Source organism: Epinephelus lanceolatus, chromosome 2, assembly GCF_041903045.1.
Source record: "Epinephelus lanceolatus isolate andai-2023 chromosome 2, ASM4190304v1, whole genome shotgun sequence".
Taxonomy (NCBI): Eukaryota; Metazoa; Chordata; class Actinopteri; order Perciformes; family Serranidae; genus Epinephelus; species Epinephelus lanceolatus.
Genome location: NC_135735.1, coordinates 21,012,901 through 21,026,926, shown reverse-complemented (window position 1 = coordinate 21,026,926; position 14,026 = coordinate 21,012,901). Strand labels below are relative to the sequence as shown.

The following is a 14,026-nucleotide window of genomic DNA, read 5'->3' as shown; positions in this document are numbered from 1 at the left end:
CTTAATTCCTGTCACAGATGTCACAGTGTGCATTCCTGACCTTTCATCCATGCCATTCAGCCAGCTCGCTCAGTAAATTTCCACTCATCCTGCCTCTGTGCCACTACCACCAATCAGCCTATCACCTGTCTACACCTTTTCTTGCTCCTGCCGGTCCATCCCAGCCACCTTATCAAGGCAACTCAGTTTACCTGTTCCTGATTACACCCTGCCAGTGTATAAACTCCAGCCTCACAGACTCTCTTTGCTAGATTGTTCTTTGTCATTCCCCTGCACGACTCTTTAGCCTTCATTCTTGGATTGATTACTGGCTGCTGACCCTGCTTGTCTATGACTCTCCTGCTTCGCCTGCCTCCCGGAAAACACCTCAGCCTTCTGTCCCCGACTTCAAGCTCTGCTTCTGCGTTCCTAGTGTGTGTTTGCTTGTTCCCCTTGGCTGTGAAGAGATTTTCCCTGACTACTCTACAACGCAAGTTAACCTGCTCAGTTGCCTGTGTTTTCCTCAGCTGTGGAGTGAGTCCTTGTGAGGCTGCATACCCCGCTTGAAAATTTGGTTATTTTAACTATGTTTGGATGAAAACCCAACTAGTGACAATCACTGTTTAATTGTCATGTGGACTGGAACTTTTTTCCCTCTATTAAACAATTTATGCAAGGCATTGCTTCGGAGTGAAGCTAAATTGCTCTATTTTAATGCTACTTTTTGGGTTGGTGGGGTTCAAAGATGTTAACCATGTGAACGCAATGATGTAGACAATGACCAATTTTCTGTCACATGTCTACCGTCTACTTTCAAATCAAGGTTCCAAAAACTGTGAATGAATGTTTCAAAACTGTCTGCCAGTCCATGTAGTAGATATTGGCAGATTTCTCAGTGTAAGTGGAAACTTTGACCTGCTGGGGCACTAAATAAAAAGTCAAAGGATCACCAAAGTTACAAGAATTCATTCAGTTCAGTTTTCATGGCAATCCACCTTCTAGTTGTTCAAATATTTCAGTGTGGACAGTGACTGTGAGGTTAAAGGGCTGAATTTCAGAGAAGTGCTTTCTAACTGAACAGCCTCTGTGTCTGATTCACTTAAGAGCAAACTTGCCTCGAGTCACTGAATATTGTAAAGCTTTAGTGACACCGCCACCATGAAATGGCTTCATTTGAAATCAGTGTTTGATTTCCAAGATTTTCATATCCAATTACATGCTCAAACTGATTATCCAGGATATCGTTTCTCAGGGTTCTCAAGAGAGCGTTTTAAATCCTTTTGCATAATTAAACTTTCAAGTACAAGATATGAATCTGAAATCTATCCATCTAGTCAGGCTTGTTACATGTGGGAACTCGAGTATTACTTACTGCATGAAAGGGAAAGGGAGGCTTCCCCTCCATGTAGTTTCTGCATATTTTCTGTGTAGGTATTCATGTATACTGTTATGATAGAGATACACACTCTGCACACATCTGTCCATACTTTAAGTGGGAGGATTTTTATTGGATCTTTTAAAAGTGATAATAACATTTCTTTCATCCCTTTTAGTATTTTCATCCATCTCATAGTGTGCTTAGTCATTCGTTTTGGCATGAGGTTGACTATATTGATTGCTAGGAACTCTGAAATAGACCATGCCTGCTTACTTTGTTTGTACTGGCATGATATTAAAACCTGGAAAATGGTATTGTAAAATTGTAAAGATGAAAAAGAAAAATGCGAAATAAGATGATTATAGTATCTTATACCAAACACTGTGACCTGTGTATACTACTGTGCCTTATGATAACACTTTGTGTTTGACGACTGATCGCCATAATACTTAAAGGTGCTTAATTAACAATGCAGCAAACTTTTGAGACTAAATATCTCGTCATAATTATAAACCTCTGTCAACCTGCATGACCTTTTGCAAACAGTCAAAACACTAGTGCTGGACGTTCCTCCCTGCAGCGCACGTCTGACTCACTGCTGTCACAGTTAACTGTTTACTGCCAGGAATTTGATGGAATATTGCGTGTTCTTGTTCCCTGCTGAAAAATCTAATGAGTACAATGTGAGCTCTATTTTATGTATTAACAAATTAAACAGCACAGTGTGCTGCAACATCAGCACTGTCTCCAAGAGGTAAAAATGTTAGAATCAGCCGGCTATGTTTACTTTCAGTAAACTATGGTGCAAAACGCTGATGCAAACAGTACAACCTGTCTGGTTTTACAAAATTGTGAAACACTGACTTGTGAAATAGTTTTACTTTGCAAAACCGCCACTACTCTTCCAGCCAACACAGGATCCACAACTGAGCTGAACAGTATAAAACAAAGCTGATTCAAGCAGAACTCCACTCATAAGGGTTAAAACACAATCCGAATGATTAAACTACTGAGTACACTCACATGAAGTGTTGTGTTGTATTTTTACATTACTGTGTAACTGCTGAATTCCCTATATCATACATCATATCAAGAAACTTTCACTGTAGGTGCCCTTAAATTTCAGTCATAGATAAATGCCCCTTTCCAGAGTCCACAGAGTCTGTGGAAAGTCTGCCAACTGATGCACACCAAGATTTCACAACCCTTTATTTTAGTTTCCGGGAATAAGTCGTTTTTATGCCAAGCTGAAATTTCCGAGGCAGAAGCTCTGCCTCTCAGCAGATATAAATACTCTCCACTCCATAATGCACACCAACCCCGGGGGGGAGAGATCATAACCACCACTGTAGAAGATTAAAATTATTAACAACATGTGGTAAGTTAAGATATTCTTTTGTAATTTTTAAACATTTGTAATTTTCTCTTCCTCAGTGCCAAATGTTTTATAGTGAGCTTTATCATGATCTCAAGTGTCAACATAATTTTAATATGAAAAGTCTGATGTATCTTTTAAAAAGCTTTCTACATTGGTGGAGTTTTCTAATGAATATCCAGAAATGCAGTGTGAGCTGTTGTAAATCAACCACTTAATGATCTTACTCTGTAACTGAATAACTGACTTGTTTATAATTTGTCATTCTTTATCCTTAAATGAACAATGAGATATGTAATGTTCATTTTGTGACTTTGTTGTTTGAAGGTTTTCTGTGACTGTGCTCCTGCTGGCTGCATCGGCATGTCTGCCAGATGTTTCAGGTAACACACACTAACATATACAGACGTATAGTGAGTAGAAACAAAAATATCCAGTAAAATGTATTATTATTATTATTATTACTATTATATTGTTATTATTGTTTTACTTTTTTAGTATTATTATTATTTTATTTTTATTTATTTATTTATTTTTACTTTTTTTTAGGGTACTGAAATTTTAGGGAATTGCTAAGTTGCATAGCTACAAACCAATGTAGTGAACAAACTGATTATTTGACCTGATTAGGATGTTCAGTATGAAGTGAAATTCACAGCAACCCATTTAGTGATTGTTGATTTATTTTTTTTATTTTTTATTTTTCCTGTTAAAGGTTTTTTTGGGGAGTGTTTTTCCTTATCTGCTGGGAGGGTTCAAAGGACAGAGCGATGTTGTATGCTGAGGCAAATTGTGATGTGTGATATTGGGCTTTATAAATAAAACTGAATTGAAGTGATATATTTCACTCAATAACATCAACATCAACTTAATGGTAGTGCTAGACGAAAAAGTCAGCGGGTCATCAGAGTCTTTTGGACACATTGTCTGGCAACCATGAATGTCTGTCCAAAATCTTTGGGCCAGTCAAACCAGTAGATGTCATAGTGCAGTGGATTACCACACACCAAAAACATGATCTTTCTAACAAGGGAAGCTATTGTATGTTGACTTTGTAGGTGTTAACTTGTGGTGTAATGTTGTTGGGTTAAAGACTGGTATTAGGATGAAAGATACTCTGATTGCAGAGTTATTAAATAGATTGAGGGCAATTCAAAAGGAACGCCAATATCAGCATGTGATGTAGATTTGTTAAGGAGGCGTGAAACTGGTGAAGACACATCATCTGTGTACATTTTCCCATGGATGCTCAAGTTAGTAGTTGTAATCTGGAGCAATTATTGAAAACTTGTCTAGAATATGTAGAAATGGACGCTCAGGATTTTGGACATAATAAGAAAACATGGACACGCATAGACATCATACTAAAGTGTATAACACATGTCTAGCTGGTAAGCTGATTCTGCAGTACAGCAGATAAGCTCTCATATCATAACAATTATGCATCCCCACATGGGCATCCCCAATTCAGCTAGGAATGACAACTTAAATGTTTTTCTACATTGTTTAGTTTTGAAATTATATCATTGTACAATAGACCCGGTGGAATGTTGGGCATCTTGGGTTTGACCTCTCACAGTTCTCAGAGGTCAAATCTGACTTGCCTCCACATCTGAAAATAAACCTTATGGTATATACTAACTATGCTAGAAATGCTAGAAATGTGTCCATGGTGACTGATCCAGAGACCCAGACAGCAGCCTTTTACTTCAGACCACATTTACATGGGTCCAACAGGCTCCAGTTGTCTGAAGTTACTGTTTTACACCAACAGTTCCTCGACAGCTGCTGTTCAGATAGATAACTGCTGCATGAAATGACACAGGCTTTCCTGCGGGGTCTGAGGGCTGGGCTATTACTACTCATTTCAGATATTGTCCTTTAGTTGACTAGGAAGCTACAGTATCTGACAGGGAAATCGCCTCCTTCCATGCTTCTCTTCAAGCAGCCCTTAAAAAAATAACGATAAACCAAGCAGTCAGAGACCAGTAAGAGATGTGACTAAACTGACTCGAGCCCCATTGAAAAATCAGAGAAGGAATCTTATGAGGGAATAAAATGTAACAGAACTATCATATCCATTTTCATATCTCATATTCATGCAGTCTCTCTAATGCATCAAACTAATTGGTCGTGAATTGTGCTTGTAATCTGTTGTTTACTGTGTTGAATGCACTGATTAAACAAGACACCAGAAATTATTCTTTGCAAATAAACCATGTCAAGACGTAAAATAACAACTTTCTACTAATTACATCGTAAAAGTATACAAAGCATGTTGTCATTGCTTTGAAGAGACCACTTGAAGCAGTTTTCATGATTATCTCAGCCACACAACAGACTTGTGGATCAAAGCACAGCAAGTAGATGGATTCTTTTCTTTGCTTCATGATGAATAAATTAGAGGCCACTGTTTCTGGAGGAAACCCTCAGAGCATGAAAGCGTGGTGTACTGACGACAATGCTGCGTTTAACAGCGGATCTCTGGAATATGCTTTTTTTATGTGGTGCATGTTCTTCAACGTGATAAACCTGGTGTCACGGAAATCATATTTTATTAAATATGTTTAAGTTCTACATGAGGGAAAACAGGTTTGGAACAAAAATGCTGTCAACAGTGTTCAGAACACAAAGATAAACCACTCAAACTGGTGAAGCATTTTTAATATCTGAGCTCAAAGTAGCCATCTTGGAAAGGAACTCGCTAGATTGAGAAGAAATTACATATATATATATATATATATACAGTACAGGCCAAAAGTTTGGACACACCTTCTCATTCAATGCGTTTTCTTTATTTTCATGACTATTTACATTGTAGATTCTCACTGAAGGCATCAAAACTATGAATGAACACATGTGGAGTTATGTACTTAACAAAAAAAGGTGAAATAACTGAAAACATGTTTTATATTCTAGTTTCTTCAAAATAGCCACCCTTTGCTCTGATTACTGCTTTGCACACTCTTGGCATTCTCTCGATGAGCTTCAAGAGGTAGTCACCTGAAATGGTTTCCACTTCACAGGTGTGCCTTATCAGGGTTAATTAGTGGAATTTCTTGCTTTATCAATGGGGTTGGGACCATCAGTTGTGTTGTGCAGAAGTCAGGTTAATACACAGCCGACAGCCCTATTGGACAACTGTTAAAATTCATATTATGGCAAGAACCAATCAGCTAACTAAAGAAAAATGAGTGGCCATCATTACTTTAAGAAATGAAGGTCAGTCAGTCCGGAAAATTGCAAAAACTTTAAATGTGTCCCCAAGTGGAGTCGCAAAAACCATCAAGCGCTACAACGAAACTGGCACACATGAGGACCGACCCAGGAAAGGAAGACCAAGAGTCACCTCTGCTTCTGAGGATAAGTTCATCCAAGTCACCAGCCTCAGAAATCGCAAGTTAACAGCAGCTCAGATCAGAGACCAGATGAATGCCACACAGAGTTCTAGCAGCAGACCCATCTCTAGAACAACTGTTAAGAGGAGACTGCGCGAATCAGGCCTTCATGGTCAAATAGCTGCTAGGAAACCACTGCTAAGGAGAGGCAACAAGCAGAAGAGATTTGTTTGGGCCAAGAAACACAAGGAATGGACATTAGACCAGTGGAAATCTGTGCTTTGGTCTGATGAGTCCAAATTTGAGATCTTTGGTTCCAACCGCCGTGTCTTTGTGAGACGCAGAAAAGGTGAATGGATGGATTCCACATGCCTGGTTCCCACTGTGAAGCATGGAGGAGGAGGTGTGATGGTGTGGGGGTGTTTTGCTGGTGACACTGTTGGGGATTTATTCAAAATTGAAGGCACACTGAACCAGCATGGCTACCACAGCATCCTGCAGCGACATGCCATCCCATCCGGTTTGCGTTTAGTTGGACGATCATTTATTTTTCAACAGGACAATGACCCCAAACACATCTCCAGGCTGTGTAAGGGCTATTTGACCAAGAAGGAGAGTGATGGAGTGCTGCAGCAGATGACCTGGCCTCCACAGTCACCGGACCTGAACCCAATCGAGATGGTTTGGGGTGAGCTGGACCGCAGAGTGAAGGCAAAGGGGCCAACAAGTGCTAAACACCTCTGGGAACTCCTTCAAGACTGTTGGAAAACCATTTCAGGTGACTACCTCTTGAAGCTCATCGAGAGAATGCCAAGAGTGTGCAAAGCAGTAATCAGAGCAAAGGGTGGCTATTTTGAAGAAACTAGAATATAAAACATGTTTTCAGTTATTTCACCTTTTTTTGTTAAGTACATAACTCCACATGTGTTCATTCATAGTTTTGATGCCTTCAGTGAGAATCTACAATGTAAATAGTCATGAAAATAAAGAAAATGCATTGAATGAGAAGGTGTGTCCAAACTTTTGGCCTGTACTGTGTGTATATATATATATACCAAAGGAAAACAAGATGAGTCATTTGAACAAAACAATCATCAAAGACAAACTAAGTAAGAACAAAAAACAACAACCCTGCAAATAAACTTTAAAAGTTTATAGTAACATAAAAGGTTTGTGCTTTTGTTAGATGCATATTCTTTTTGTAGAGTTTAAAACAAGCTTTTACTTAATTAAAAATAGACATCATCAAAGAGAGCAGACAATAGATTGGAGGAAGTCTGGTTTGTGGTCATTGGCATACAAGATGGTTGTAAATAGTAGGAGCCCTAATATTGATCCTTGTGGGACACCCTTATCAGCATTGGGGGGACTTTGAATTATCAACATCAGTCAGAATTTTACCATTGTATTTGACATAATGTGATTGTTGAGTTTACATAACCTGTCTAAATTGTACATTGTAGGTCATAAGAGAACAATATGTGAATATGAAAGTAAGAAAAACAGAAAGTCATTCAAATACAGATCAAAAAGCAAGTCTATGGACACAGTATATAGTACATATATAAATAAATATATTCTTTTATTTCTTTCCCAGCCTCCAGGGTGGCATTACACCGTCCCAAACGAATGACTGGGGGAACCCTGGCTCCTTATGTCCCCTGGCAGGCCATGATCTACCTCAGTGAAACTGTGCTGGATGGAGGCTATGCAGGCGGTGCTCTCATATCTGATCGCTGGATTTTGACAGCTGGCAGAAACCTGTTTGTCAGGAAGCGTAAATCAGACATTCAGGGAAAAGCTCCTGTCATTCCTAAAGTGTACCTGGGAATCGTTGGACTGCCACAAGCTAACGCCTCCACAGAGGTCGCTGTAGAGAAGGTGAGCAATAAAACATTTGATTTGAAATGCAACACCCCAGTGGCCATTATTGTGTTTTTTACTCATTTCCAATTCTCCACTTAATACAATGTTTTTCATTTGACATGAAGCAATCATGAGACATGGCTTATTTGAACTTTCTTCCATTTTTATAAGTGTAACACGGCTACAATGCTGAAGCAACATTGTGGTTTCATCAGGAACTGAAAAAAAAAACAGACTTGATTTTAGCCTTTAGGATGCATGAGACTGAGGGGGATTTTCTCAACCATAAAGAAAGATGTAATCCCTTAAATGATAAGGCTGGTGATGTTTTTCTAACTATCAACAAATCCCATGCAAAGACCAAAAGCACAAATTGATTGATCCTTCTAAAAAATGTTGCCTTTGCTTCCAAAGCTCGATGTAGTTTGTTCCCATGTGCCACAGAACTCCATTGTACACATATACACACAACATATAAATTATTCTGATCATTTTCACTTGAAACAGCTCGTCCTGCCTCTGAATATCCAATCAGCCGCAGTGTGAAGTCGCGTTCCAACCCTTTGGGACGATATCAGCCTGGCTGGAAATCGCCCCGATTCACTCTCATAGACTTTCATGGACGTAAACCACCAAGTATCATTCATGTGCTCCTCGGATGGTCCGATTTACCATGTCAGGAAGTTGTTCGTCGGTACTTCATTGCGTGTTCATGAGCGTTTAGGTGGTACTGTGGAGACAACGTGGACATTACAAAGAAGATGTGTTGTATTTTATCACTCAGAATGTTTAAAAAACACGTCGTCAACCGTTTCCACTGAAATATTGCTTTACGGTCGGGAACTCATTTTTACGATTATTCCGACATCACATGAGGCAGCGCCACTGCGCAGCGGTCACATTCAAGATCAACATGGCTAATGTTTCCAACCAATCCAAGAGGCTTTTTAACCATATAGATTAAAAAGGAACGACCCAAAGTGGGTCCAAATTCACACCTGTTCTTCTCTATGGATTTTCTCCGCATTCCTCCTCCATTTGTCATAGCGAGAAGCCATTCATATCACGTGAAACAGTGGAACTGCAGCTTTCCAACAAGACCAAGCACTTGTCAGTAGTCCAATGTTTTCACAGCAAAAAAAAAATGATAAATTTACACTAAAATTGTGTATAACAAAGCTTTCATACAGCTTTGCACACACATTACTCTTGGATGGATTACTCGCGAATGCAGGGTCGCACAGAAATGGCACGCATATCACATGAAAGCGCAGGTCCAGAGCTTTCCAGTGATACCACACACATCATTGTGCTGTCATCTCATCACGCTATAAATACAGATCAATTGTCTACAAAAATAAAGCATGACAGGGCAGTAGTCACCATATACATTGAGGGGGACACGTTTTAATGGTAAAACAGGTCTCTGTTCACATTCAAAGGTATTTGTGTGGGCAAACTGATGAAAATTAGTCCGTTGATGGCCACAGTGGATTGTTCAGTCATTGCAGAGCCAAATTAATTCAAATTTACCCATTGAACAGGTCACCTTAGCCATCATCACAACAATTGTCCCCCCTGAGAAATTTGGCAGGAGCCGCCACTGGTGTCAAGTTCTGCCTGTTATATGTCTTCTTTCAAAATACACTTCCATTTTCACAGAAAATTTACTGTTTACATACAGTCTCTTTCTACGCCGGTACAACACCACAAATAGATGTTTTTTTTTCTTAAACAACAAACACGCATGGTTAAGTATAGGCAACAAAAACGCATGGTTAAATTGAGAAGAAAAAGAACAGGGTTTGACTTTAGAATCTTATAGGATGCGAACGCCGCTCTCTCAGGTAAAAGTTGTGTTTGTTGGGCCCATCTACCACCAACTCAGGACTTTCACATTAGAGACTGGGGTTTGAGTTTGTAAATAAATGCTGGATAATTAATGTGACTTCTTATCGAGGCTTTTAGGATGTATAAAGCTGCTGAATGTACACTGTGTTCATAAACTTTAGCAGAATAGCTGAATAGACCCATTCATGTTGACATTGTATTTCACTGTCACCCAGGAATGTACACCTGGGTGTAAATAGCCACATTTGCTCTTTCACCATGGGCACAAATAACATTGCTAGCACAGACACCTGGGTGCTAATAGCACCTGCTGTAAAAAATATATAAAAGAGCCACACCATGCGTCGTGTGGCTAAGTGACATATTTCTTGGCCACTGTAGTTTATTTTGAGTTGATTTACACAGTGCTGCTGCTGGAAATACTCACCCAAAGTGTTTCCATCCACTGTTAAAAAAAAGTCCCAAACAAATGCACTATTTATTCCTATTTGAATTAGGCTATGTTTTCTAAAAACTTTAGTGACCAGTCATTTAAGGAATTTACTGAACCTTTATGTGTCAAACTAATATTCCAGTGGCTTTGGAGCTGAGTGTCACAAATAGGCTGTGATATTTGGAAACGTACTGAGAGACAAACTAACACATTGGCATTTGCTGACTGTGACAAAAATACAGAATATCACATGACTAATCCAAAAACATAAAATGAGCAAGTGTGATTTTTACTGGACAGTGAAAAGACACTGAATATAACACTCAAACTGTCTCTCTCATGTATTTTCCTTTCCCTCCGGCAGGTTGTTCTCCATCCACACTTCCAGAACTACTCCGACTGGGACAACGACCTGGCTCTGATCCAGCTGAAGGAGCCTGTGGTGATGAGCGATAAAGTGACCCCCATCCCCCTTCCAGAGAGAGGCCAGGACCTGGCAGATGCCGTGGGAGGGTCAGGGGTTATCACCGGCTGGGGCTGGGGGTTCACTCTCACCCTAGCTACATCACTCAGACACCTCGTACTCCCTCTGGCCGGAAACACTTACTGTAGGGCAGAATATGGACATACCATGCCATCGCTCACACCAATTGTAGACGACAACATGTTCTGCACCGGACAAACGATGTTACAGGAAAATGTTTGTTATGGTGATGCAGGAGGCGCTCTGGCTGTTACAGATGCTGAAACTGGGGACATCTACGCTGCGGGGATCCTTTCTTATGACAAGTGCTGCACCAGGGACAAGCATGCAGTCTATATGAAGATTTCCTCCTACTTGCCCTGGATCCACAGTGTCCTCAGAGGAGATACAGAGAGATCGTCTGATCTGCGCGCTGAAGTAATGTCTAAGATGCGCTCATGGCAGTCGTAGAGCTGCGGGCTCTGTTGTTTTTATTTTGTAGAAAGATCAGTGTAATGCACTGAATGAGTAAATGCTCACAGTATAACCATTGTCACTTAAATGTTATCTAAAAAGGAAAAAAATAAATACATAAATCCAGTAGTATGTGCAGTTCTTTCGGTTTGCAGCAATACACACAAATTGCCCTCCATCACGTAAGTAACTTCAGCAAATGCTCAAAAACCACGTGCTTACATTATAGTGGTAGAAATTACTCGTCTGTAAAGGAGGAGTATAGGAGGAACTAGTGTGACATTGTTAGAGAGCCCTTTTTATTCAATCTTTTGTCACTTGTTTTGTTGTGCACAGACGAGTGCGACACTAGGAAAGCTTTCCAGAAAAGACAGCAAGTGGGCACTTAAACCCCACATTTAAACGATTACTGCATCTCACCTCTTTTGGTAGCCTAAATAAAGTCATTTGCTTTTTCAGTCCACTAGATACATTTTCCAAAAAAAAAAATAAAGAAAGTGACTAAAGCGAGATGAACAGATGAACTTTATCTTATTAGATAAAAAACAGATGTTGACAAAGGTTTCTTTTGGGGGACATGATTTGCAGTTCAAAAAAGGTAATAAAGGTTGTTTCCTCTGAGAAGGTACAAACTCGATGTCAGAAATAAAAGTCAACCACTTTCCTAAAATCCATCCATCCATCCATTTTCATCAGCTTATCCGAGGCCAGGTCACGGGGGCAGCAGGCCAAGCAACGTCTTTCTCCCCAGCGACATTTTCCAGCTCCCCCTGGGGGACACCAGGGTGTTCCCAGGCTAGATGAGATTCGTAATCCCTCCAGCTTGTTCTGGGTCTGCCCCAGGGTCTCCTACCAGTGAAATGTGTCTGTAGGTGTAAAGTTTCGAGAAAACACGAGTCAGCTCTAGTAACATAGACACCATGTTGCCAATTGAGTCTGCTCCATAAGACAGCCATGGAGCAACACCAAAGGAGTCGTAGTGAGTGTCCACGACAAGAGTGGGCAGGACCTCCAACTCCAGCCAGACGACCCTCTAGACTGGTGTTGGCCCAGTCACAAGCCCCTTTTACACTGCCAGATTTTCTGCAAATGTTGGGCCGTTTTGCTGGCAAGCTGCGAGCGTTTAGACACACAGAGCCAGATTGGCGAGTTGATCCGAGGCGCCCAAATTTCCGCCTTGGAGGGTAGACATATTGGCAGAACCCTTTCAGTTTAAACAGACCGAGGCAGCCTTCTGCAATGGGAGGGGCTGTTGAAGACTTGTGGGAGGAGCTGTTGACGCCGCCGCACGTGCGAGCCACTGGTGGTGGATAAACAGGAAACAGCTGATAGTAGGAATTAGCGAGCAGCTAGTAGCAAGAGGGAAACACAAACCTGACAGACACTGTAATGATGAGCAACTGGGGAGACAAGGAATAGCGCACCCTCCTTGCCCTCGCAAATGAAGAGGCCATTAACCATCAGATGACAAGAACGGTGAAGAACGGGCCGACTTATGAGAGAATCGCCGAAGGACTGACCAGCCGCAGCTTCCCTCCTACGTCACTGGTTACGTCACATGCTGAGCTAACAAGTAACAAGTTTTGTTACTTGCTCACGCCCCCCAATGCCCCGAAAAAGGCGCATTCTATATGAACAAAAATAGGTCGGCGGCATTTTGCCACACTCCCCGATTTTGTTTTTATACTGCCAGTGCTGAAAAAAGACTGATTGGGCTTTCCTGCAAATTTGCACAATTCCTATCTAAAAAGGGCTACTGATAGCTTTATTCTGAGCTCCACTGGTGACCATCTGGAAGCCGTTAGCTGTGGCTGAAGAAGGAGGTCTGGGGTATGGGGCTTTCTTGAAAAATAAAGAAGAATCAGAATCAGAATGCCTTTATTGTCATTGCAAAAAGAATTTGCAATGGAATTGAAAGTGCTTCACCTATTTCAGTGCTTAGGTAAAAAAAAGACAAAAAGAAACAACAACAGAAACATCCACACAGACATTCAATTTAGAATAAACTAAGGAATATACGTTTAAAAGCAACGATGCCCTCAGAGAGGATTAAAATTGTCATTATTGCACCCCAAAAACGAGCATATGCACTTAAGCTCATTTCATTTGCCCTGGTTGATGAGCCTGATGGCCCATGGGTAGAAACTGTTTTTGAGCCTGTTCGTCCAAGATTGAGACCTCCTGCCAGAGGGCAGAAGAGTAAACAGTCTGTGGCCAGGGTGTGTGCAGTCCTTTAAAATCTTGTTGTTTCTGCGGAGGCAGCGGGAGGTAGAGATGTCCTCCAGGGTGGGCAGAGTGCAGCAAACGGTTTTCTCCGCCACCTTAATCACCCTCTGCAGAGCTTTTTTTTCTGCTGCCGAACAGCCACAGTACCATAGCGCGATGCATTGCGCCAATACGCTCTCGATGGTAGAGCGGTAGAAAGCGATTCACTAGGCCTGTGGTGTTGGCTGACCAGGTGAGATCCTCTGAGATCTGTACCCCCAGGAATTTTAAGGTGGAGACCTTCTCCACCCTGACTGCATTGATGTGAAGGGGGGCCGGCTCTGCTCCATGCCTCCTAAAGTCCATAATCAGTTTTTTCGTTTTGTCTGTATTCAGGGACAGGTTGTTCACTGTGCACCAAAGGGACAGTTTCTGGACCTCATTCCTGTACGCCGACTCATCTCCTCCCTGAATGAGGCCCACCACGGTGGTGTCATCGGCAAATTTAATGATGATATTAGAGGGGTGAGCAGGAGTGCAGTCATGAGTGTATATGGAATAGAGTAGGGGGCTCAGTACACATCCCTGTGGGGAGCCAATGCTGAGGGAGCAGGTGGAGGAGCAGAAGGAGCCCATTTTCACCGTCTGTGTACGGTTTGTGAGA

General features: G+C 41.2%; 1 protein-coding gene across 1 annotated transcript; it reads left to right on the top strand.

Annotated features, from left to right (window-relative positions):
* The first annotated feature begins 2,632 nt into the window (after positions 1 to 2,632).
* Positions 2,633 to 11,283, top strand: hp (haptoglobin). The gene is made up of 4 exons (XM_033644365.2): positions 2,633 to 2,735; positions 3,060 to 3,115; positions 7,668 to 7,951; positions 10,585 to 11,283. Exons 1-4 carry the CDS (start codon positions 2,731 to 2,733, stop codon positions 11,152 to 11,154), a joined length of 915 nt encoding a protein of 304 aa, XP_033500256.2. The 5' UTR covers positions 2,633 to 2,730; the 3' UTR covers positions 11,155 to 11,283.
* The last annotated feature ends 2,743 nt before the right edge of the window (positions 11,284 to 14,026 follow it).

What these genes read in the sequence shown, in the direction of transcription:
- hp (XM_033644365.2), top strand. An exon ending in ATGTCTGCCAGATGTTTCAG is followed by an intron (nt 3,116 to 7,667) that starts GTAACACACACT and finishes TTTCTTTCCCAG; the next exon opens with CCTCCAGGGTGGCATTACAC. An exon ending in CAGAGGTCGCTGTAGAGAAG is followed by an intron (nt 7,952 to 10,584) that starts GTGAGCAATAAA and finishes TCCCTCCGGCAG; the next exon opens with GTTGTTCTCCATCCACACTT.